Below are 26,284 nucleotides of genomic sequence, written 5' to 3' on the forward strand. Positions count from 1 at the left end.
CCTTAATGAGAGACCTCTTGGGAAAAACTAAGGTTGCTGCTGGAAGAGGTGTTAGTGGGGCTAGCAGGGTGCGCTTATCCTGCAGTCATGTGGGTCCTAATGCCCCAGTATAGTGATGGGGACACTATACTGTAAACAGGCGCCGTCCTGAGGTCCTGACTCTCTGAGGTTGTTAAAAATCCCAGGGCATTTCTCGAAAAGAGTAGGGGTGTAACTCCGGCGTCCTGGCCAAATTTCCCATTGGCCCTTACCAATCATGGCCTCCTAATAATCCCCATCTATGAATTGGCTTCATTACTCTGCTCTCCTTTCCAACGATAGCTGATGTGTGGTGAGTGTTCTGGTGCACTATGCTGTCACATCATCCCGGTGGGGCTCCACATTGGTGGTGGTGGAGGGGAGTCCCCATTACCTGTAAAGCGCTTTGAGTGGAGTGCCCAGAAAAGTGCAGATGAAGCCATTCAAAATGCACGGTACAAACCCGTACCGCACGCAACTACCCACAAGCCACCGCAGGGCACCGCGGTAAGTGATTGGCTGGCCAAAATGACCGACAGGGGCACTCGTGGTGCATTGGTCGGTAGTGAAAAGATTTAATCATTTAATCTCTTTACTGTGCACATTTTAATCCGCTTAATATTGAATATGTATATGAAATTTTACCACTAAAGGGAAATTTTAGTAGCTGAGCATAAAAAGAAGAGGAGCATAACGCATCTGAAGGTCATAAACAATATTAATTTAGGAACATAAACATTACTGTATGTTAACTGTACTGTGTATGGCTGATCTTGGTAGTTTAAAGAAAAAATACACACCAGTCTTCCATTTCTCCCTAAACATTTTAAGCATGAAAGTTTTATGAAACGGTACCCATATATGCGATTGCTGTATAGAATTAATTTTAATTTAAAAATAATATTTAAGACGAAAATTAAGCTGTTTACATCTTCCACCTGAGAACATAGTCACCCGTTGCTACCCAACGCAGAAACACAGCCACTAACTAGCAAAGAGAGGACATTAGCTAGCCAATAAGATAAAGAAATAAATGATTATTTTATTTCTTTTGCACATTTATTTGAACATTTCCATCGATTGTACAAGCACTTGGAAACTGTCCAATACCTAGTTCATCAGGCATTTTCTTTTACGCTACGGGCATTCTCCCGGTCTGGCGCCGGTCTGTGTCTTCTAGGATATAATGCCAGCGATTTTTTGTTAAATTTGGGTTTCCAATAATGCCGCGGCAAACTCTTGTTTTTATGTCCACTATAACAAACAATCTCCTTTGCTTTTAACCGAGCGTTTAATAATTTCCTAAAATGAAAATGATTTACTTTATTTCCCTCACGGGATCAATAAAAGTATCTATTATCTAACTAAACTATGGGGCAGAATTCTGGGGTCTCCCTATACCAGAGATTACGGTAGAGCTGACACCATCTGACACCCCTCTGATTGGGGAAAAAAGACGTGTTGATCTGCTATACATACTGTACCAGGAAGAGTATTTCTTTCTATTCGAAACGTTTATTTTAAAAGTTTAATTAAGAAGTAAAAACCTTACAGCGTACACAGATTTCTAAACTGATCAGGAGGAAGAAAAATCACCCATGTTTCGTGCATAAAAAGTGGTTATTAACTATCAAAACCTGTTTTATTTATTTTATTTTAATTTAGATTAAGAGTTCCCACAAACCCGTGTTTAATTAAATGTCTTTTAACGTAAATCGTTACCTTTGTCTTCTGCATAATAATGTTCGCAACTCTGTCCAGCAAATTAATAATAAACTTTATTTTATATAGCGTTTTAAACGAATAAGTAATTAGATTGCTCATAAACCTAATCACTTATCCTACATAAACACAGTGTAATTGCTCTCTGAAAATGCTTTTTCTTTTTATTTAGGCTCAGATTTCAACTATAGATCGTACACTAATTACTAGCAGTAAATACTGATGTTTTGTTCCCTCTTACCACAAAAATATTTAAAATAATGTATTGTAGCTGGGATGAACTTTTTTTCGAACATGTCTGTACCTTCTGCGACTCGGACACGGAATTGGTAAAGATGGCGACAACTCAGGCACCCAGAGATCGGGGGGCGTCTTTCAGCCTCCATAACTAAAATGCCAAATAGAAGTAGTTTTTAATTCAGTTTGAATTATAACTGTACAGTCCTCGTAACGTTCACCCAGCGTAATTATTGTATTTCATTGCACTTTGACAGATTGTCTTTAAATCAATTATTGTCGGAATATCCCCACCTCCAAACAAGAACAAAATTGCAACGATTTTATTAATTGGCTGTTTCAGTAACCTAAAGTATATATTTAAAGTAATAATTTAACAATATATGTAATTTTTTTAAGATATGTTTATGTTGTGAATGTTTGAAGATTGTATCTTATTTTTAGTTTTTGTTTTGTTTCACGTTAATTTTATAAGGGATAGTGTCATAGAGAGGATTTCTTTACCCCCCATCTTGATTAAAATACTTTTATTTTTTCACAATCTGGCAATGCCAGAAAGAATTGACATTCTCTGCAGCCAAATGGCCTTGCAGATCAGAAAATCAAGGAACAAAACAATTATCGTGCCCTGCTCCTCAATGGAATTGCTTTACATGCTAATGCATTGGTGTAACACTGTGTCTACAGTACATTGTTAACAAACCGGTTTCACAGGTATTTTCAACCCCCAGCCACTGTTGTTTCATCTGTTGTTATCATGTAAAGCACTTTGAGAAGCCACCTTTAAAGGCACTATATAAAATAAAGTTTATTACTATTGATCATATTTTTCCTCCCAGAAAAATATGATCAATATTTCCGTGTCCCAGAACTTGTAAATTGTTGTTCTTATTGTTGTTGTTATCCCAGAGAAACTCCTGGAGCGCTATCTCCCGGTGGGCATCCGCCACATCTGCGGCGACTGGACCCAGTGGCTCTCCCGCTAGGCAGCAGCATTGGGCCAACCTTGCCTGCAGCATTCCCGGCGCCTCCCCTCTCCTGCCAAAAAGCCTCCGGAGGGCCGACGCCAACACCGCGTAGTTGTACCGCTGGTCCCTGGGTACATCCAGCCACGCCTGGCAGACCTTCCCCTCCAGGATGGCGGTGAGGTGGCCCACCATCTCCACCTGAGACCAGCCATTTGCCCAGGCCGCCATCCGGAACTGGGCCTCAAACATCTGCCATGGGATCTCCCCATTATAACAGCTCGGTCTCACTAGCGCAGGCTGGAGCAGGGGTGGCGGGCTGAACCCGGCGCTTCTCTGAGTCCAACATCATCGGCCGTTCACTGTCCATCCTCCACCAATGTAAAGAATTTGGGTTCGTTGAGGACGAACACAGAGACTCAAACCTGTGGAGTTAAAAACTATGCTTTATTTCTTCTCCGTCACCACCCGCCAGCAGCACTCCCGCACCCAGACGAGAGAGAAACACAAGACAAGCCCGCCAAGAGCATGGGCCCAAGAGAGAAAGAGAGAGAGAGACAGAGAGAGAGAGAGAGAGAGAAAGAGAGAGACACCAAGGGGTGCGGAACCAGGGAACCAGGGAACTATTTACATGGAAAACGGGCAAACTGCCCAGACTGTACGCCCGTTTCACTGTTACATGGATACCACTTGGGGGATATCCTCTATATCCTCTTGCGGGATATTCTAACAACAAGTGATTAGAAGACGATCTGTCGAAGTGCAATGAAATACAATATGCTGGACAGTATGCTTCTCAAAGCGCTTTACAGGATAACAACAACAATTTTACAAGTCCTGGGAGGAAGAATATCATCAATATTAATAATAGTAATAATAAACTTTATTTTATATAACGCCTATATAAACCTTTATTTTATATAACGCCTTTAAAGGTGGCTTTTTAAAAAAAAACTTTTTTTAAATGCATTTGCATTTGCACACAGAGCAGTGTTTACTTGAACATGAAGATGCCATACTGAAAAATTCCTGCACACAACCATTGCAGAGGAATTTGCATCATTTGGCAGGGCTATGATTCATACAAGTGGTGGTGGATTTGGAGACAAAATGTCTTTACATTGGGTTGCTGTAAGTGGAGCACTAAAAAAGCCCAAAGCTCTACTTATTATTTTACAAGAGAATGCACCTGACAATCTGGAGAGTATGCTTCTCAAAGCGCTTTAGAGGATAATAACAACAATAAGAACAACAATTTACAAGTTCTGGGAGGAAAAATATGATCAATATTAATAATAATAATTAACTTTATTTTATATAGCGCCTTTAAAGGTGGCTCCTCAAAGCGCTTTACAGGATAACAACCGATGAAACAACAGTGGCTGGGGTTGAAAATACCTGTGAAACCGGTTTAATTCGTCACAGCCAGCACTCCCACAGAAAGAGATGAAAACCACGCAGCGTCAGACAAATGCACATTAATATGTTGGGCTTTTGGGTTCGGGTGGATTTGCGCCCTACAGTTCAACCTGCGGTACCTCTGTGTACTGTACATACAGTACGAACGTGTTATTTTGAAATATAAAAAATGTCAATATACTTTTGGTGAAATTGAGTATTGGTGTGTATTTTTTCTTTAAAATACCAATAACAGTAACATACAGTTTACATAATATGTTTATGTTCATAAATTAATATCATTTATGACCTTTATGACCTTCATTATGCTCCTCTGCTCTTCATTATGCTACTAAAATTTCCCTTAAGTGGTAAAATTCCATATAAATATTCAATACTAAGCGGATTAAAATGTGCACAGTAAAGAGATTAAATGGTTAAATCTTTTCACTAATGACCAATACAACACATTATCTTCCGTGTCGCATTAACATTGGAATGTTTTTTTGTGTCAAAAGAAGCGATACACAACCTGTCTCCTCTATAACTCTTCAGTTTACAGAGAAATTCCGCCAGAGCCTCACAACATTGTCCAATAATACTCTTCTCGTGTCTAATTTTTAGTTAAGCAGGATTTGAGCTACAGACCATAACAGACCAAAAAACAGAATTAACCTGTGATTCGGGTGTTAACAAAACATGTTTACAAAGAAAGTGAAATACAGTAATACTACCAGCTATATAGATACATATATTTAGAAATTTAGATCCTTAAATTAATATCATGATTTATTTAGATACGTGCTTACATATTTTCGATTAGAAAATAGATAATTCCGGTCCTGGAATCTGACTGGCTGACACCCTTCTGAAGTGGTACCATAGTGTCTGGTATATGTACGACCCTGAAATTTGACTTGTTACTGTGTGATAAATTTTAAAGACGTAGATAAAAAGCTTGGATTCTCATGTATCTGGTACAAGTATCTTTTAAAACAGTCTTTGTTGTGCTCTTAAGGATCCTTGTGATATTTTGAGCTCTGGTTGAATGATAAGTGTCGCAGTTTAAATCATTTTCATTAGAAATTATGAAACGCTCTGTTAAAAGCAAGGGAGTTTTTGTGTCTGTTATACTAAAAGAAAATGCCCGACGAACTAGGGATTGGACAGTTTTTCAGTGCTTGTACAATCGATGGAAATGTTCAAATAAATGTGCAAAAGAAATAAACAAAAAAAGTAATTTATTCCTTAATCATATTTGCTAGCTAATGTCCCGTCCTTGTTAGTTAGATCAACAAAATGCTGTGTTGTTACTTTTTGTCGATGAAAAAATAAAGTATTTTCATTTAAAATGACAGTTACAGATAATGTGGACCAGCGTAATACTTTGCGTTTACAGCTTGTCCAAGTTAATTCATTATTAATAATATGAGTAATATCTTCGGTAAAGGCTTTGATGCATAAAATATTTCTGCATAATTAAAATATTTATGATAAAGGTAGGTTGTGTACTTTTGCGCAACTGAGCAATCTTGCTTTCATAAAATATACCAACTTTTTAATGACTGATGATTAACAAGCTGTAATACACAGTTTAAATTTAAAAGATCAAATGCTGTACATGAGGTTAAGCTTTATTGGCTCCTCCTGGCGGTTTTACAAGGTGATTCCGGATACTTTCCGGTATGACAACAAATGACGTGATACACCACCTGATACTGCGTGATACTGCGTGAAACTGTGTTTTGATGCGACACGCCTACCGGGGTATACCGCAAATACCCCACCCATTTTGAATGGCTGCATCTGTATATAAGTGTAAGCAATTATTATTATTATTATTATTATTATTATTATTATTATTATTATTAACAAAGATTAATTAATTTTGGTATATTCACTAGTCACTAGTCATATTCACATTCACTAGTTGTTGCTTTTTTTGATGGCAATGGCTACATGGGGTCTTTAAATATTGTAAGCCTGCAGACATTTGTTAAACACAGTGCAGGTTTTCTACCTCCTTAGCTAGTAGGACCAATGGATTATTTTCATTTTACAGTTATTTTATTATTTTTTCAACCTTTAGTTCTTTCCATACACTCCAGCAGATGACTAACACTACCATCCTCTCTTCAGACATGCTTCCCTCTCTCATATTTAACCTTCTCATGCTTTTGCACTGCATGTTGGGCTAATTAGTTCATATGTCCACTTATTTTCAGTACACACTCCTATGAAGATTTACAGTATGGGACATGCTACTGCAGTCAAGATCTGCCCATGCATCTTCAAGTTCAAGTTCAAGTTCAAGTTTATTTTCATTATACTCATATACAGGTATATGGTATAACGAAATGCTATTTAGCTAGCTCTCAGACGATAAGTAGTACAAAAAAACAACAATACAATTGTATAATAAAAGAAAGACAGAGACAACAGGCAGTGTGCAAAACAACAACAGATAATGTGCAAAACAACATCAGATATGCAAAAACATACATCAACAGAATTAAATAAAGGATAGAAAATTATGGGGAGGGATCTTTTTGACATGTGAGGTAGAGGTAGATTTCAATGTGTGTTTGAGTTTTTGGTAAGAAAGAAGGCACTGTGAGGTTCAGATCTTGTTGAGACATATGTGATCCTGTTGCACACTGGACTCCCACACACAGTTCTTCCTACTGGGTGACAGTTTGACCTTAGCAGGTCCTTCTTTGTGACTTTGTGAGTAACACCAACAAGATCTGTTACTCGTCTCCCTCGCCTGATCTATGCTTGAGGGGAATCCCAAGTTCCAAACACTCCCGACCCAACTAAAAACTCTTATAATCCAAACCAGAACTCAATGCCTTGATAGGACCAGACATATTCGCCCAGCAGAGCAGGAAATTGCACAGTGAAGGAGTCCACTATCACACCATCAATTTTCAAAAGTCAAAAAAGGACATTTGTATACATCTTTTGTGCAACACAAAAGCTCTTCATTTTACAAAAGGCTATTGACTCCAACTGGTGTTTCCCACTGATCATCATCCTATCTCCAGAATCCAGTCGAGCATAACCTGTTCCCTAACCCACTGTTTCACTCCCTCTTTTTGTTCCTTTCTACCCTCTGTTTGCCACATAATCCTGGTCAGTAACTTTTCTCAGTCTGCTTCGCTTAGGTGAGTCAAAGCCAAGTGTTTGATCTGCACAGCCTGAATTGCACAACCTGTTAGACCTTTTAATCTTTAACCACAGAAATGATCCTTCAGTCATCTTAGGATGGAAAAAATTGGATCAAGCAAGAATCGAGACGCAAGATAGTATTTGATATACTCTATGTCAGGAGTTGAAAGCAGTCTTCCTACAGTTTGATTTTCAAACCTTCCTCCCTGTATCCCTGCTCCCTGTACAGCTGGTTTCATAACCATTTGCCAAAGGACCTCAGGGAATGTGTTGAAATCATCAGCTTTTCTTCCTTGGTACTGTATATTTTTAATTATGTTCTAGACAACATTTAAGGAAAATGTTTTTTTTTACAGAAAACAGGAGACATTCTTGCCAAAACTACAACACAGAGGTGATAACAAGGAGGTATGGGTATAAAATGATGAACAAACACCCTAATATTAGAAACTAATATGCTGCCATTCCTTTTTGCTTCATCTTGATCAACTTAAATACTATAGGATGAGCTAGATCAGAGAATGAAAAAGAGCAGCAAATATGATCAAGGTCATTGTTTAAAATAAATAAGAAAATATAGATAGTTCTACATACACACTGAATTGTGCTAATATGCATAACAGCTGTCACTGCTAGGCTGGGACCCAGGAGTTAAGCTTGTTCATGAGAGAATAGGCGTATGAATTCTCCACCAAAGAAAGTAAGTGTCTGCAGTGAAGATTATTCATCATTAATATCAGTTTGCTAAAGCTTGCCTGCTGACCCCTTCTTCACAATTCAGATGTCTACATATTTTGTTTCTATGTAAACAACAGAACTAATTACAGATGAATATCTTTATATATGCTCTACAGTGCCTATAGAAAGTGCACACAGACTTTCAAAAGTAACACATTTTGTGGCCTAAAAGCCACAAAGCAAGACACATTAAATTAAATTAACATTAATTAATTTAAAAAATGTCACACATTACCAAACAAAAACCCCAAATGCTTAAACATTCATCTTACTGTAAGTAAGTAATAAGAAATGAAAACCTAGAACAATGTGTTGGATAAGGTACTTATATATCAAGTGTGATAGTTTGGAAATGGTGTGTAGACTTTCTATAGGCTCTGAACACCATCTCTTTAAACTTAAGCTTGAATGGAAATAATCATTCCATGTAGAGTATATGGCTCTATACAAGTGTTGCAAGTAGTGAACTGGGAGTAGATAGAAAACAAATAGAATAAAGATAATTATTGTATTAAATGATGTTTAGGGCTCAAAACAAATTCACCCCTAAAAAGTTAAAATGAAGAAAAATGGAAATGGAAAAAATGAAAAAAGGTTTTAATAGGAATTTGTATCTTCTGGGGTATATGGATGTTATTACAACTTTTGAAACAGCTTTTAGAATGCATTTGAAATATTTTGAAGTTTGAATTTAAATAGACATGAAAATAGTTGTACATATTTAACAAACTAATTGAAAATAGCTGCACAGTGTTTAAATAAATGGAAACACATTTTCACTTGGCCTCATATTTGTGATACAGGGAGAGCTAGAGGTTAATTTCTTAATGAAAAGAAAAATAAATACAGAACACTGGGGACATTAGGCTTTTATTTCACTCGGTTTTACTTCTTCCTTTTATACTGTGCTCACACAGCTTTAATCTCTTGATTATACTGTGTATATAGTATAACTGAACTTAGTACCTATTCATGCCATCAGGAAAAACTGGTTTCAGAGAAATGCATATAAAGTTCTTTTATTTTTTATGTACTTATCAGATTTGATAACTGTTTGGCATGATTCTGTCCAGTGCACCACAATGATTGGCTTATTTGCTCACTCTACACAGATAAGTATGGCAAGACCAAGAGAAACCAGTTCGCACATGCTGGATCCTTCACTGAACAGCTCTCAAGTAAGTACTGTATACTCCTATAGAAACAACATACTTTCAAAGATAATATGTAAAACTGGAGAACATTCCAATGCTACTTTAATTAATAGAGAAACCTTATAGTGATTTTATAAAAATATTCATAAGGTACTCATATTCACTAAGTGTATATTCACTTGACCATTTGATTGTCAGATGATTTTATGCATGACTAATTGGGTATTTATGATGTACTTTGGAAAAAAAAAACACATTTGTGTTTCTTCTATATAATCTCCTATAACATAATTATAACTATATAATTAATTACCTTGTGCATTCGAGATACTTGAATTCCTTTCAATTGCACATTTACTGTATGTTAAAAATAATACTTACTAATAATACATTACTGTATAACAACACAATATAGTATATGTTACACGATTTAAACAAAAAAGCTGTCTATATTTCGCGTGCTTACTGGTATAATGAGACATTTTCATCTGAAATTTTTAAAGATAAAAATATATTTTTTATTTTTTATTAGCAATGCATTTATGTAGTGTTTGTTACACAAAGATATGAGCATTAATCCCAGTCATGTATTGCTGTAGGTTTGGAAAATATTTTAGATTAAATTTCTGCATTCTGTATTTCTTCACATTGTGGCTTAAGATATAAATGAATATATTTAATTATGTTTTGTATAATTATAATTTCTATTTAATACATTATATTTCTATTGCATACAAGATATTTTTTTTCTTAATTCTAGTGTCTAAGTCTGCTTTCTGGAGTTCTTTATTTAAATTAAAATGTATGTATTTTGGTTATTGCTTAAATATTTTAGCTTCTTTTCAGACATTGGAAAGAAAAACAACAATACAATTTTATTAAAGTGTTTTTCAAATACCTTAAAGTGCTTGGACTCACAAAAAGGTAAAAAACAAAAGGAAATTGACAGAGTTGACCAAAGATTAAAATGGAAACAACCCTTTTTTATGTATTATTTTTTTATTTTATTTGAAAATTGTACAGTATGTCGCTGTACTTCACGACTTTCTGATACCTTACCGCAGTGTACTGTATATCAGGGACTGCCTGTATATTTTGGTAGCAAGGAAATCGAAATTATAAACATTATCCCAGTTTTCCTTCATTATTGATTCCACACATTGTGTAGAAAATGATAATTATAGAATGGATCAAAATAAATCATTTCAGATGTAGACGGCTCATACTCAGCTTTTCCAAATTTATATTTATATTTTTGCAAAACTGTGCATTTGTCAGCATTAAAAATTGTGATTAAATGTCATTAAATAATTTGCATTTATTAACAAATTCACATCCCACAACCCCTAAATGTGTACCACCTGTAATCTGTAAACTAATATTCTATCAGACAGTATTTCAAAAGCCTTGTGAAAATCTAAAAACACTTTATGTATGCTCCATGTGCTGCTAATGTTTGTTAAAACAATGATCAAATTGGTCAGGAAAGAAATACCTTTTCTAAATCCATGTTACTATTCCCTCAGGTATTAATTCCATATAGGTAATCATCTAGCTTAGATATAATGATTGTTTCAATAACCTTACATTTATAGAAGTCAGACTAATTGTTCTATAACTACTTGGTTACGTTTTCTCATCCTTGATGTCTGAATAGCATCTCTTTTTTCCTTGTATCCAATTAATAAGATTCCATGAGGCCCTGGGGATTTCTGAATTTTATTTGTTTCTAGAAACTGAAATTATTCTGCCTTTTCCGATACTGTTTAATACAAATAATTTTATGCAATAAAACTTTCTACATTTGATAAATTTCTTAAATCACAAAATGGGGGTAATGTTAGTGGATATATATAGTACTGTATAAAATTAACACATTTTAGATTCATTATATAATGTACAGTATACAGTATGTAGTATATAAAATATATATATATACTGTATATAGATGCTTAGTTACATACAAATGTTGTTATTCAGGAATGCAGAGCTCAGTAACAATGTGATTTTCTCTTTTTCAGCATGCTTGCCTTTTTGGTTTTTAGTGTTTTGTTTGGTAGTGTTGCCTCAGAAAATAAAGGTAAGTATCTGTGAAACATGAACTATTAAACATGAGTCTCATTGATGCTATACTGTTCATGCAGCCTGCCTCTGAAAATGAATTATTCATTCACAAAAAATGTCAGCTTACCACCAGCTGCATTTGAAAATAATTTCAATCAAGGAAAGTACAGCTTTTTGGGATAGCTGTTTGGGATTGTTGTGATCAGTTTTGGAGATTACATTTTAAAAAACAGATAATTATGATCTAAAGCCAGTACAAAACAGCATAGGAAATTAATGACAGCTCCCAAAGCCAATGTGAGCAATATGCTTTTGTAGCTTGTTCCAGATTCTCATAGTGGTGTGATGGTCAGCACTACTGTCTTTCAGCTTCTATGGCATTGGGTTTAGCTAAAGGTGCTTGTTACAGCCTTATTTTCTGTTGTGGATATATGTGTTTTGCCTCTCCCGGACTGGTGGGTATGTTCTGTATGCTGTGTACAGCATTATAGCATTGCTTTATGTCTACATCTCACTAAACACTCTATGTCTTTCTTGTCTCCTGGGTTGACTGAATGATAATCGATATACCAGTTATATCATACTGTACAGTATCAATAATAACAAATTTAATTTATAGAGCACATTTCTTTACAATGAATCTCAATATGCTTTGCATAGAAGAAAAAACTAAAAGAGAAATTAAGGAATTTAAAAATTAAGAAGAAAAAAAAACAGGGAATTCATTTATAGTACTGGAAGTTCTAGGCTTGCTGATTGAGATGAGCTTTAAGTTCTCTTTTAAAGGTCTCAACTGAAACTGCTTGAGATGATCACAAGTGAGGAGCAGAGATGGAGAAACATGGTCACCCATAGATAGATAAAACTTTATTGATCCCAAAAGGAAATCGATGTGTCACAGCAGTCCAGCACAAGACAAGCAAAAACAGACATCAGAATAGATAGAAAATTGTACAAAATAAATATACAATAAATAAATAAAAATAAATACATAGGTTTGTGCAAAATATGATCATAGTCACTGTAAAAACAATAAAATATGTGCAAAATGTGCATAGGTTTATACAGATTGATTGTCCAAAAAATACAATGGAGCAACATGCTGTCCATAGACGAGCAAATGAAGGGCTAACAGTCCTAGCCTATGGCAGCGTTATACACCCTGACAGCAGCTGGGAGGAAAGACCTGCGGAAACGTTCTCTTGAACACCGTAACTGGAGCAGTCTGTTTCTAAAAGTGCTCAGTTGCCCAATAACAGTCCCATGAAGCAGATGAGAGGAGTTGTTCATGATGGCTGTGAGCTTGGTCAGCATTCTTCTCTCAACCACCACCTCCAGGGGGTCAAGGCTCAGCCCCAATAAGAGCCAGCCTTCTTGATAAGTTTATGGAGCCTATTTGCATCTCTTGTCATGATGCTCCATGTAGTCATACATACATGTAGTATGTAAAGGAACAAGTAATAGGTTTATTCCATGCTGAAAAAAAGAAGAAAGAGAACACAACGTTTCGGCCGTGGAGCCTTCTTCAGGTGTGAGAGAGACAGGGCAGTAGGCAAAGGTAAAGTAGCGGGAGAACAAAGGTTGGGAGGGAGGAGGAGTGAGAGGCGGGAGCAGGGGACAGAAAGAGAGGCCAATCAAGAGGTGTGAAGTCAGACTGGGTGCAGAGAGGTGTGAAATGAAACTTCCAATGAATGGAGAAAATTTAAAAGAACAGTAATCTGTCGTTAAGGGAAGGGAGAATGTGTGATCCTAACTGCAGAATAATTTTAGTTTCGGTGGTCTTTCTGATGTATGAGTTCGGAAAACCGTCTTTGAGAACACAGACGGAGAGATTAGTGTGGTCGTGGCCGTCAGAGGTGAAATGAGAAACAATGGGCTTGGAGAGATCTTTAATCTTCACAGCCCTGACGTGTTCTCTGAAGCGGTCTCCGAGTCTCCTTCCTGTTTCTCCAATGTAGATGGCTGGGCATTTACTGCAAGAGATACAGTAAATAAGGTTGCTGGAGGTACAAGATGCTGTCTGGGTGATCCGGAATTGTCCTGAGGGGCCTTGAATGAGTGTGGTGGTGGCTGTGTACTTGCAGGTGATACAGCGAGCCCTGTCTCTCTCACACCTGAAGAAGGCTCCACGGCCGAAACGTTGTGTTCTCTTTCTTCTTTTTTTCAGCATGGAATAAACCTATTACTTGTTCCTTTGCAGCCTACGCATGCTGACGCAGCTACCCACCTGAACTACTACCGCATGTAGTATGTAGTCTGCTTTTAGGGACCTGCAGCAGATTAGATTGACCCGATCTTAAAAACCAGGACTGAGGTTTAAAAAAGAAGATTGAGGTAGACAGAACCTTCTCAACATTCATCATGTCATTAAGAACGAACTAAATGACAAGGCTGATGGACTCCTCAAATTGTGAAATAGAAAGAGGCTTGAGGTTGGGAAATATCATAAACCATATAACACAAGTCAGATTAGAGTGAGCACTTAAATTAAAGAAGATGGCTTTAATATAAGATAATTCAAGTTGAAAAAGATCAGGTTCTGAAATAGGGGTCTGTGTTATAACTAGGTCAAGTATGAGACTTTGATATGGGTAGATGCATTAATATTCCATAATGACCGAGCAGGAAAACTCAAGTTTTCCAAAACAACAGACCACTTTGATTGTGCTGTATCCTTGTTGGCTATGATTATGTTTTCCATAATAATACATTTAATTTGTCTTGGATTGCAGGGAGTGAGAACGTCAGACTGGTGGATGGAACTGATCACTGTATGGGAAGGGTTGAAGTCTTTTACAACAACCAGTGGGGAACTGTGTGTGATGACGCCTGGACTGTTATTGATGCTGAAGTTGTCTGCAATGAACTGGACTGTGGAACTGCCATATCAGCCCCAGGGTTTGCATTCTTTGGCCAAGGCAATGGTACAATCTGGCTAGATGATGTAGCCTGTACTGGAGATGAGATGTCCCTACTACAGTGTCCATCAAAAGAACATGGAGTTAATAACTGTGGCCATCATGAGGATGCAGGAGTTATTTGTGCAGGTAGAAACATTTCCCTTAAGCTACTCACTCAATCTTAGCTTAAATAGCAGGAGAAATGTTTAGTTGCTACAGTCAATTGGGCAGATATTGAAGGTTTATTTTGTAATGCAGTCAATTCCATTTAACACCAAATCTGGTTCTGTAATTTTGCAATGCTGTAAAATTCAGAATTTAAGTGGCAAGAGCCAAGAAAGAGCTTTTTATTCCTGGTAAGATCTGCAGCAACCCTGTACTTATCCTGGATGCACAGAGTGCAAGTGTGGACCACTGCTTTAATTGGACAATACTGCATCACATGGCAAACACATACTGTATTTATGGAAAAAGTGTGATCTGTAGCCTGACATATACAGATGGAGAACATTACACTTGAGCCAAAGAAGGCAAGCCCATATGATTAGAGGTGTGTTCAAACTAGGAAACTGTAAACTGAGACAAACTTAAAGGGCAAAGTTTATCTACCAGAATTCTAAACTAAACACAAGATTAAACAAGATACAACATTATATATTCATTATTTACAAAGACTCAGAGTCCCTAATTCACTCTACTGCACAATGCTACCTTAATGCCACCGAGGGAAGCTGTTCAGGGATAAAATAATTGTTTCTACACAGCAAAAGACCTTCAGATAATAGTTCTCTTAAATTGCTGCTAAGTAAGGAGAGTCATTTATCTGATTTAGATGATTGATTCACTAAATCAGATATGTTTAGTGTCACTCTCTTCAGTGTTTAAAATATCTGCCCAATTTACATGTTCAAAACTTAAGCCTTAATTTCAGGAGCTTTGAAAAAGTTCACTTGTTACACTGTTGATCCTTCAGTTTCAGAGATAAAGTGAGAGAATTGTTGAATACATCTCTGCTATATTAAGCTGGACATCTCAAAAACCCTTCTTAGCTCACTGTTTACATACTGTATTTGGGCATCATTCACACAGCTCCTCCAATTTAGCAATATACAGTATACTGAGCCTCATTAACTAACTAAAAACTGAATACTAATTGAACAGAGTAGGAAACACTATTACTATAAACACTATAACTAATACACTGTACTGTATATCTTCAGGCTGAGGTTCAACCAAATACTGAAGAATGAATTTGAAAGTAATTTCTCAGAGATTTCTAAGGACAATCTTGGTAGGTGGTAACTAGATTCAGAAGATGATATGCCTTATAATTGACGATACAGCACAGGATCTACTTATGCAAAATCCATTTCCAGAAATTAACTGCTAATGTTTTATTATATAATGTAGGATCCAGTTTGACCTTTTTTAAGAAACAGTTGATTAGACCATGATAAGCAGTTTTTCTCTTTCACTGAACAACAGAAACTGGGCGTGTCAGACTGGTCAATGGGATGGACACCTGCTCTGGGAGAGTGGAGGTCCTGCACAGCTACCGGTGGGGCACAGTGTGTGATGATGGTTGGATTACAGCTGACGCTCAGGTGGTCTGCAGGGAAGTGGGCTGTGGGGCTCCTCTCTTTACACCAGGCTCTGCATATTTCGGACCAGGCACTGGTCCAATTTGGATGGATGATACAACATGTACTGGAGATGAGCCATCTCTCATTACATGTCAGTCTAAGGGATTTGGAGTCCACAATTGCAACCATAGCGAAGATGCAGGTGTCATCTGCTCAGGTACAAATCCCATTCCTTAGAAATTGTTTCATCACCAAAAACTGACCTATGGTAGCTTGAGGTATTGTCTCAGTATCTGAAGATATACTATCTAGTATCAGAGATTGTGAAATTCTCAGGTTATCTTAGATGGAGATAAACAACTAATTGACTTAAGGCTCAGAATTATAAAGAGGAAAACAGGAAAAGCTCTTACTGACCAAAGACAAGCATTAAAATCTAGTGAAAGTACCTAAAACTGGTCTGTTTACCACTCGTGTGCCCTACACAATAAAAGTCACAATAAAAACAACACAATAAAAGTCACATTTTGTCTTTAACTTTACCAAAAACATTTTACTTTCACATTAACACAACACTTACAATATACAAGATGCAGGGTTCTGATGACACTAAAAACAAACAAACAGGGTTAAAACTGTGTAAAAGGATTATATAGGCATAAGGACAAGGCAATGGACATGGACATGCTACTGAAAAAATGTTTCTTGTTATAGAGATCTGAAATAGATGGCTACATGATACAAATATATAATAACTCTATGTGAACTCTATAAAAGTGCCTTGTTTATAGGGTTACCAGTTAGCTAGAAGAATATATTGTTAGGCATACAAATTGAATCCAGTAGATTAGACATTGCTACACTGCTACTGTGAGTCAGATTTTCCATTCCTAATGTATTTTCTATACACATGATATGAATCTTTTACATTGTTCTAAACCTTTTATATTCTTTTTCCAGTTCAGTCCCGCAACATTGAGGTAGGTACCGATGGACATACTGCATATACATCCTCTGGGCCTCATGAACATGGACACATCACCTTCCTGAAGGTTTGGAGCAACAGCACTTGCATAACTGGGTAAGTCAGGGTAAAGTGAGTGGTGTCACTCCCTTGGATTCTCAGGATTGTTTCTCCTTCTCATTGCAAGGGGACAGTTTTGATCATAACAGTTTTGATGCTTTTCCTGGTTTTGTGTCAGGTAACACAGCAGAGGGATCTGGAGTGCTTGAGTCAGATCTCTAGTGGCAGGATTTAACATCCCTAGGATTATAGGTCTTATAGCGGACCTGAAATTCAGAAATTAAACACTTATATATATATAAATTAAAATGGCTATAACCATTTATTAATTTCATTGACAGCAGCATGTGTGCAGATTATTACAACATATATATTTTTAGATTTTATTTTAATATAATTTTATTTATTCTACAAAATTATATTTGCAAAATTAATTGTACCCCAAAAACGTCATCCTTCATTTCTGTGAGATATGTTTTCTTTTTTTTTTCAGAATCCAACTAAAATATGGAAAACGCTGGAGTCCAGTTTATGGCATGTCATATGGACTGGTCCAGGGGTTCCAACTGTACATGGATGAGGCTGTTATCCAGGTTTATGGACGATACAGCTCCTACATCCACCAGTTAGTATTCAATACTAACATGGGGCGTACCTTCATTGTGGGCTCCGCCACTGGCTCGCTTTTCAACTTCTACCCTGTTTATCATGGAGCTGAGCTCCGGTACATCACTGGAACTTATGGCTTTAATGGAATTACTTCCTTTGGTGTCCAGTGGGATAGGGTAGCTTATACAGCTCCAATCAACAGAGAGAAAAATGACAATCTTTCCTCTAAACTAAAATCAGAAAATGAAACAAATTAGAACACAATCTAGGAGATTCATAATCTTTCATGATTGGTGTAGACCTAATGAGGCTTATCATCTATATGTTAATCCCGGACAGATCTCACAGACTTGAGCATTGCTGTATAATACGCTACAGTCAAGTTCTGTCCAAACATTTATTCTTCAGCAGTTAATGAAATTACTGTTTAGTTTTCTTGTTTTAACAATATTGGTTCCTCTATACTGATTACAATATTGCTTTTATCTGGGAAAAATAGGCTTTTTAGTTCTGAAGGTTTGAAGTAAACTTTCTGATTTAACTTTGCTTTAGGTTCAGCTTCTGTTAATGTTATTGCTTATATTGCACAATGCTCTGACACAGATTCAGTGGCATTCATATCATTTAAATATTCTTAAGAATGTAAGTTCTCTTTATCTTGTTTCTTTTTCCATTTCTGAATATTTTTTTTACCAATCATGTTACTAAATAAATAAAAAAACATTTCTATGATTAATATATTTGCTATGATTAGTTATTATTATACTATTATACTGTTATCATGCATTTGCAATATTTTATTTAGATTAAATCTCTTTGTTGTGCCATTTCGTTGATAAAATTGTAAAAGTACTCCAGTGTTGTTTACAGGTGGCTCTGAATTCTTATTGCTGTTTGTAATGATAGATGATACATTGGAAACACTTTCAACATTTTCTCACTGTAACATAAGATATTCTTGATTATACCTGTTTATGGCTTCTTATCTTTCTCTTCATGCTACAGGGAGTGTTTAACATTTTTTAACTCTATCTATGCCATTTTTTCTGTATCAGTTTTGTTTGTATGGCCCTGGTCCAGGTTTTACATTCATACAGTATGTTAATATAGGCAGTACACAATCATGGCCTTTCAAGATTCAAAGGTGGTTCTCTTTTGTGCTCATTTTATTTAACTTTATGCTTCACAAATACATTAGGTGCATTTAATTTCCAGAATTAGAGACCTACAGTACACTGTATGTACAGTTACAGAATTTTGTTCCATTCAACGTGTATCCTGCCTTGTGCCCATTGACTGGCAGGTTAGAATCCAGCTCACTTCAACTCTGTATTAGAACAAATAGTTATGGAATGGAAATTCATGGTTTTATACTTTTCTCTCTATAATGTGGAAATCGGGTGGCATAGTAACACAGAATCAGGGGGAAGCTCGAGCATCCCCCAGCAGGTGATGGGTGTAAGACAGGGTGAATGGGACAGCAGTCTGTCTCAGTGCACACAGACACACACACACTCACACCAGGGCCAGTTTTCCCAGAAGCCAATTAACCACCAGACATACTACCAGTCTGTCTTTGGACTTAGGGAGGAAACCAGCGTGCTTGGAGGAATCCAACAGTAACACAGGGAGAACATACAAACCATGTATGTACTGTAGTACACCAGGAATTGAACACAGTGCCTCAGCACTGCATGATAGCAATGCTAACCACTGCTGCCTATTATAACTTATATACAGTATATATATATATGTTCACTTTTCAGAATATCACTATGCCTAAATCAACCAAAAGTATCATTCAATTTTGCTTTATTGCTTCAGAAAATGTCAGACTTTATTTTTCCATTAGTGGAAAACTTTCCATTAGTGGCAGGTCCCTACACAAACCCTGGAAAATAATTTATATTGTACCGGAATTCCTTCATCTGGAAAACTCCAAAGCTGACAAATGTTTGTATGTTACCTCTAAGAGATGAGAAAATAAACAGACATTTCCAAAGCCAAGCCAATCTTTTTTACTCACCCTCAAAACTGAGCAGATTATACATTAGGTTTGTTGACAACTTTGACCCTCAATGGTCTCTATACACACTGGTTGCAAAATTAAGACAGGTTTATATGGAATGAATAGTCAAGGAGCTCATAGAGAAGGTAAATCCCAGAATGAGTGAAGAGAATCCTTATAAAAATAACTGATTGTAAATCCATTTATTTCTGCTAAATTGTGATGACAGAGAGGCAATAGCTGTAGTGAGTTTATAATTTTAATACAGTTCACAGAATTCTGAAGAACATCTGTTGTCTTGTAAGGATGTTCTGAAGGCTTCCAGATACTTCTTCCTTTACAGTTTTTATTGAGAGGAGTGACAGGCAGAAATTCTGCAGTCCTTTTTTAATTATCCATAAAATGCTTGATGATAAGTCTACTATATGACTGTCTACCACCTTAATTTAAGAAATTAGGGAGAACGTTGTCAAAATTGCCTTCTGAATGTCTAAATATACCTGTATGCTCTGTGTGTCTGTTGTTTTCCATGTTCACTATTCTTTATTATCTAATTTCTCTTTAGGTGATCCTTTAGTTTAGGTATAATTGTTGTTATTGTGTCATCCGTGCATTTCATAGAGGTTTCATTTTGAGCAAGTTGGGATGGATCTGATTGCCTCCTTAGAAAGGAGAATGTGCTACTAGTCCTTATCATGTCACATACTCCTTGAAAGCCACTCTGCTCCTCAGTATTTCTTCCACAACCATCGCAGAGGCTTTTTTACAATATTCCCCTGGGTTGTGGTTATTCTGAAGATCTGCTGTCTGACCACGCAACCTCCTTTATTTTGCAAACTTTATGGAAACTGAAGAAGAATACACAAGATAAAACACAATTACAATACACAGAGGAGACCGTGGATGGTGGTACTAAGTACAGTAGGAGAAGAGGGGTAAAGAATGGAACCAGTTAAGTAAAGGCTCTTCTAAAGAAGAGTTTAGAGAAGATGACTCTCTGATATCCTTGGGCAGAGAGTTCCAGTGCTTGGGGGCATAACAGGAGAAGGCCCTGTCACCCATAGAAAGTAGATGGGCTTGGGGGACAGTTAGGAGACCAGAATTAGAAGAGCGAAGGTTGCAAGATGGGGAGTAGAGCGATAACAGTTCAGACAGGTACTGAGACACTCAGTACTTTGACACTCATGCCTCCTCTATGGTAATGCTGTCTTAGGAACTTCTGATAGGGGGTCTCATTATCAGAGGGTGGACAGCGTCCCAACAGAGGCACTGCAATCACAACCACAAGGAAAAGCAGCAGAGTGGCCATTGTCTGGGTCATCATGTTTCTCTACAATCAGAAGGAGGGAGAAAGATTCATGCAGTTGTTTCCACTGAGTTCAGCTCACTTTTTTTGTTGTGCCCTACACACACAACTTTCTCACTTTCTCACATACACTTTCTCTGCTGTATGGTGGTTTTTAAATTTTGATGAACATCAGAAAGATTATGAAATAGAGGAGGTCATCATGTCCATTTTACTCTTTGATTTCTACAGTATTTTGAGCTAAAAAATACTATGATATATTCAGAATGAAGAACATTCATAGGTTAAAGCAATACACTGTAGGGGTTTTGTGATTTTACTGAGACAATCATTAATTGTAGCAGTAATCGCGAGGTGGTTTTTAGACAATCAATCGTCAGAACAACTAACAATGCACACACACACAGGTTCAATGCATGAGATACATTTATTAAACATAAATTGTGCACCAAACATATATCAGTCTGCCTGTATACAGGCGGCAGACCTTACTGTGAGGGTATACAAGGTATATAATCTCGAAGAGATGCAAACACAAAGAGATACGCAACAGAGACTATACTTCAATAGACCGTTCAGCTATACCAAATCACTAATCAGAGTCATGACCCACTGTTACACTAAATTAAATTGATATTAAATTAAACTGAATTAAATTGATAACAACTTGTGTTGAGGTAACAATTAAATTCTTGAGATGCAATGTAGAACATGGGGTTTACTTATCCATTGTGTATGGATTTGGATTTCCCATCACGAACACCAAACCAGCTGACAGGCTCTGTTGCAAACTAGAGTCCCAGCGGTCGTCCAATAGACATCATCTTGGTGTCCTCTGGCTACCGGCCAGTTGACTGCGAGTGTTAATCTAAGATGTGAGCATGCTGTTTCATTAAGTACAGTCGAGAACTTCACAGACAGGGATACTATGGTTGGGTTGCATTACACATTAATTACTATATTTTCTAAACCACACACACCCCAGAGCCAATTTTCTCAGAAGCCAATTAATCTACCTGTACTGTATGTCTTTGGGCATACAAACCAGAGAATTCAGAAAACAAAACCCATGCAAACATGTGAGAAACCACAAACTTCATGCAGTTAGCACCCCTGGTTGGGAATTGAACCCAGAGCCCTGGGACTGCTAACCATTACACCTTGATGCCCATATATCACTTAACATTAAATAATATGGAAGAATATATACACAGATGCACTTGTCTGAATTTAAAACAAACTGATCAATAAATAAAAATTATATGGTACACAGGGCAGCATTAAAACACACACATACAGTACAGACACAGTGGTTACTTACTGTCTTAATGTATTGCAGATGATAAAAGAAGAATGTCAGCAGTTCAATACATCTGACGTGGAATCATTCCTTTACATGCAATATGAGGAGGAATGAATATGAAAGGGGCATTTTTAGAGTCACATAAAATCTTTCTCTTGTTAATATACAGGATTTGGCTTAGACAGCTCTTTAAATGATTAATTAAGTGATAATTCATTCAGATCAATATTCCACTGACATCATGAAACTTCAGCACTGTTAAGGAGAAACAAATAATATTAAGAGATGAGGATACAGTTGCATAAAAGGAATTAAAAAGATATACTGTACAGGATGCTAAGAGTTACAGTTTTTCTATGTGATATTCTATCAATTTTAATGCACCATGAAATGAGTACAGTGTGAGTTTGAATTTTACCATGTGGCATATCACAATTTTTAATTTTCATTTATCAAGTGATAAAGATCACTTTATTGGCCATATACAATTTCTTGTACTAGGCATTTGTCTTTCATGTACCCCAACTTGCTCTCCATGAGACACACAGACACAGAGAGAAGCTTGGAGTCAAAGCACAGAGTCAGCCATTTATATGACACCCCTGGAGCAGTGTATAATTCTTACAGTTACCGTAAACCTTAAGTTCTACTTTTCCTGTTATTTATCTAAAACATGTTTTTCATGTTTTTTAATTTGGGTCTGTGGATCTTGTCTATTTGGGAACCATTCACCATTTCTACTCTATTTAAAAAAACCTACAGTATATGAATAAAATCATAAAGCAGTTGTCTTTTAATGCAGGAAGTTGCTCATTCTGAACTTTTTAAAAACATAGCTCAAAAGAAGGGTCAAATCTTTAAAACTCCTTTGATTACTTTTTTAGGTTTAAAAATATAGACATAGCTACAAAGTATTATGATATGCTAGTTAATGCTTTTTTAACAAAAGAAAATCCTCACAAGTAATTAAAGGGGAACTGCAAAATTGGTTTTACATTTCAGGGTTATAATGAATCAGCAATGATGAGTGCACTTCAAACCACAATGAAAGTACCATGTACATGGTTAAGTGTATAATCTCCAAATTCTAAATCTGGCCCAAAGCAAGACAGTGACAACATGGCAACCATGCAGTACTTCCACAAAGTTAATGTGTTTACACTTAATTCGAAATGTGAACAAATTCTTTGAAAGTCATTCAAATCATTACTGGCCTCTCTTTTGCTTGTATGTATTTGTTTGCTTTTAAATTTGATATGTTTTTAAAGCCAATATGTATAATACAGTTGTATGCAAAAGTTTGGGCACCCCTGGTCAAATTGCATGTTTCACAAAATCTCACAAAAGTGAACTCAACCTCTGCAGGGTACAAACTTAAAAAGTACATATTTCTGCACATTTTAACTTACAATTACTATTTATTTACCAAATTTAATAGATTGAAAAAATAAAACAGTTACTGTGGCAAATGCAAATATTTGGGAATTCTGTCAGTCAGTACTAAGTAACACCTCCTTTGGCAGAAATAATAACTTCCAAATGTTTCTTGTAGCCAGTTAAGAGTCTTCCTGTTCTTGCTTTAGGTTTTTTTCCTACTCTTCCTTACATAACTCTTCTAGCTCCAAAATAGTCTTAGGTTATCTTGCATGCACTGCATGTTTGATATCAACCCCACAACTTTTTAATAATATTCTAGTGTAGTGTGCTCTCTGAAGGCACCAGTTCTGTAGGGTTTGGGCATTTAGTGGGACAATTATTAATTGTAGCAGTAAATCACAAAATTGATTCTTTTGATGGCTTTAGAATCCAACCATGCGATATAACTCAAACAACGCACACACACAGGTACTAATACACGAGGATACATTTATTAATACATAGAATATGCATATAAACCTAACAGATCTTAATCGAGAGGGTTATCAGAATACAAAAGGTATATTCGGTCAGTTACAAAGAGTTACACATATCAAGAGGACATACGTTCAGTATATCATTCATTTAGACCGTTTCGTAAATGAACTTGGTTGTAACTTCTACATTAGATACTCAAAACAAGTACATAACTCTTAGGAATTAAATTGATATCAACTGGTTGGGATAACAATTGAATTCTCGAGCTGTAATGCATTGAAGTTGAATACTCATCCAATCTCTGGGGATTCAGATCTCCTGCGGGCACAAAGAAACAGTTGCAGGCTTGTTGCTGTCCAATCCGCGCTCTCTGGCTCCGTGCCAGGCTGAGCTGTGCGGCTTGCGACGGTGCGCTGCTGATGCTCACTGGCCGGCTAGTTAGTGTGGCATTAACTAGCACAGTTTGTGCACAGGAGAAAAGATGACTGTGGGTCCCAGCAAGTCAGGAAGAGGTTTGTTCCTGATGAAGAGCTAGATCTGAATACTGATTCAGCTGTCCACAGTTCCGACCTGTTCACGAGGCCTGTTGCTGGTGCTAACCTCGGGTGGATCCTCTGGTTACTCTCTGGCAACCTCCGCTCTAGACTCTTAGAACAAAGGAAAGTTCTGGCACTCGGACACACTGGCCATTCCGTGGTTGTCAGGGCTGAGTCTCAGGATGATCAGGAGGTGCTCTGCGAGAATGTCCTGCCCTTGGGAGCCTTCTGCTCCTGGGCCGTCCTGCCCTAGAATTCTGAACTTGAACTTGAACTTGAACTTTATTGCCATATGTAACCTGTACTGGTACAATGGAATTCTTACTTACAGAAAGTCTCTCGATTGTAAAACAAGTGTAAAAAACAAAACAAAGTGCAAACAGTGCATGAAGACAATGTACAAACAAACAATAGACAATGTGCAAGTAAACATGCAGACAATCTCCTTTGAATACCCTTTAGAAAAGTCTCAGAATTCTCCACTGAATCTCCCCTCAGGCTCTCTGTGTTGCCTGTTTTTACCTGGAGGAACTTCAGCTCGTTGATTGGCTGAAAGTTCCGTGGGCATCAGAGTCCCACGTGGGTTACTCAGCCCTACCAGTCCCTGATTGGTTGATCAAGGTGAGATATGAGTCACTTACTCCTGACATTTAGGAATGCAATCCAGATGGCCATCTGGCACTCCCTAGACAGATAGGCGCCAATGGGTGACCATTGATCATGATAGCCAGGCTTAGCTAAGTGCATCCCCCTTTGGGAGCTGTCCTAGGAAACCTTATCAAAGGAAACCTTAAATCAGCCTGTATGAATAGTTTCTCTGTGGCTGCACCACAGAGATGAAGAGATGAATAGATGAGGCCTAATTTGGGAAAGCTCAGAAACACTTAATTTTGCCTTATTAATTAGCCTCACTGCTACACTAGCCTGGGGACTGTGAAGGACATTCTAAGACTTTAATCTTTCATTCCTGTAAATACTTTGTGGTTGATTTTTAGGTATGTTTTGGATCATTGTCTTGCTGAAATATCTAGCCTCTTTTCAGCTTCAATTTCTTCACTGACTCTGGGACATGAATTTCTAGGGTTTGTTGATATTTAGTTGAATCCATTCTTCCTTCCACCCTCACAATATTTCCTGTTCCACTGCCTGTCGCACAACCCTGAAGAAAGATATAAGATGTGAAGAAGGGGTTAACTGATTCTTTTCTGCACAAGGACTGGACTTCTTGTGACACAAGAAATTCCAGGCTTAGAGTTATAGCAGGAAAGGGGGATACCTGATAAGGATTCCAGATGCCAGCTAGAAAGCCCCAAAGGAAGGAAACATAAAACTGACCTGTCAAAGCCTGGAGGCCTGTCCGAACACCGTGACCTCTCCCCATTACCATGGAAACGAGCTATGTCAGAAGCAGCTGAAAGTGCTATATAAACTGGAAGTTTTATACCTGTATTTTGAACAATACTTTGATCTTACTGTTCCTTGCATGCAATAAAACTCAGCTGTTTAAACAGAATTTATTTGTCTGTTACAACAACCCAAAAGCATAATAGATCCACCCCCATGCTTTGGATTTCAAGAAATCCTCTGATACAGAGAACAAGGGCTCCAGTCGTCTGGAAATAAATTTGCTCTTGAACATAAACACTCCTGGACACTTTGATTTTTCACAGAATGGTTTATTTCTTTCACTCCAG

The 26,284-nt window shown here is 37.1% G+C and overlaps 1 protein-coding gene across 1 annotated transcript; it reads left to right on the forward strand.

Moving 5' to 3' along the window:
• The first annotated feature begins 9,370 nt into the window (after positions 1–9,370).
• On the forward strand, positions 9,371–19,585 carry LOC138224138 (scavenger receptor cysteine-rich domain-containing group B protein-like). Its single transcript, XM_069180577.1, has 6 exons — positions 9,371–9,427; positions 11,425–11,483; positions 14,200–14,514; positions 15,853–16,167; positions 16,911–17,031; positions 17,468–19,585. Exons 2-6 carry the CDS (start codon positions 11,426–11,428, stop codon positions 17,838–17,840), a joined length of 1,182 nt encoding a protein of 393 aa, XP_069036678.1. The 5' UTR covers positions 9,371–9,427; position 11,425; the 3' UTR covers positions 17,841–19,585.
• The last annotated feature ends 6,699 nt before the right edge of the window (positions 19,586–26,284 follow it).

Source organism: Lepisosteus oculatus, chromosome 18 (assembly GCF_040954835.1).
Source record: "Lepisosteus oculatus isolate fLepOcu1 chromosome 18, fLepOcu1.hap2, whole genome shotgun sequence".
Classification (NCBI taxonomy): Eukaryota; Metazoa; Chordata; class Actinopteri; order Semionotiformes; family Lepisosteidae; genus Lepisosteus; species Lepisosteus oculatus.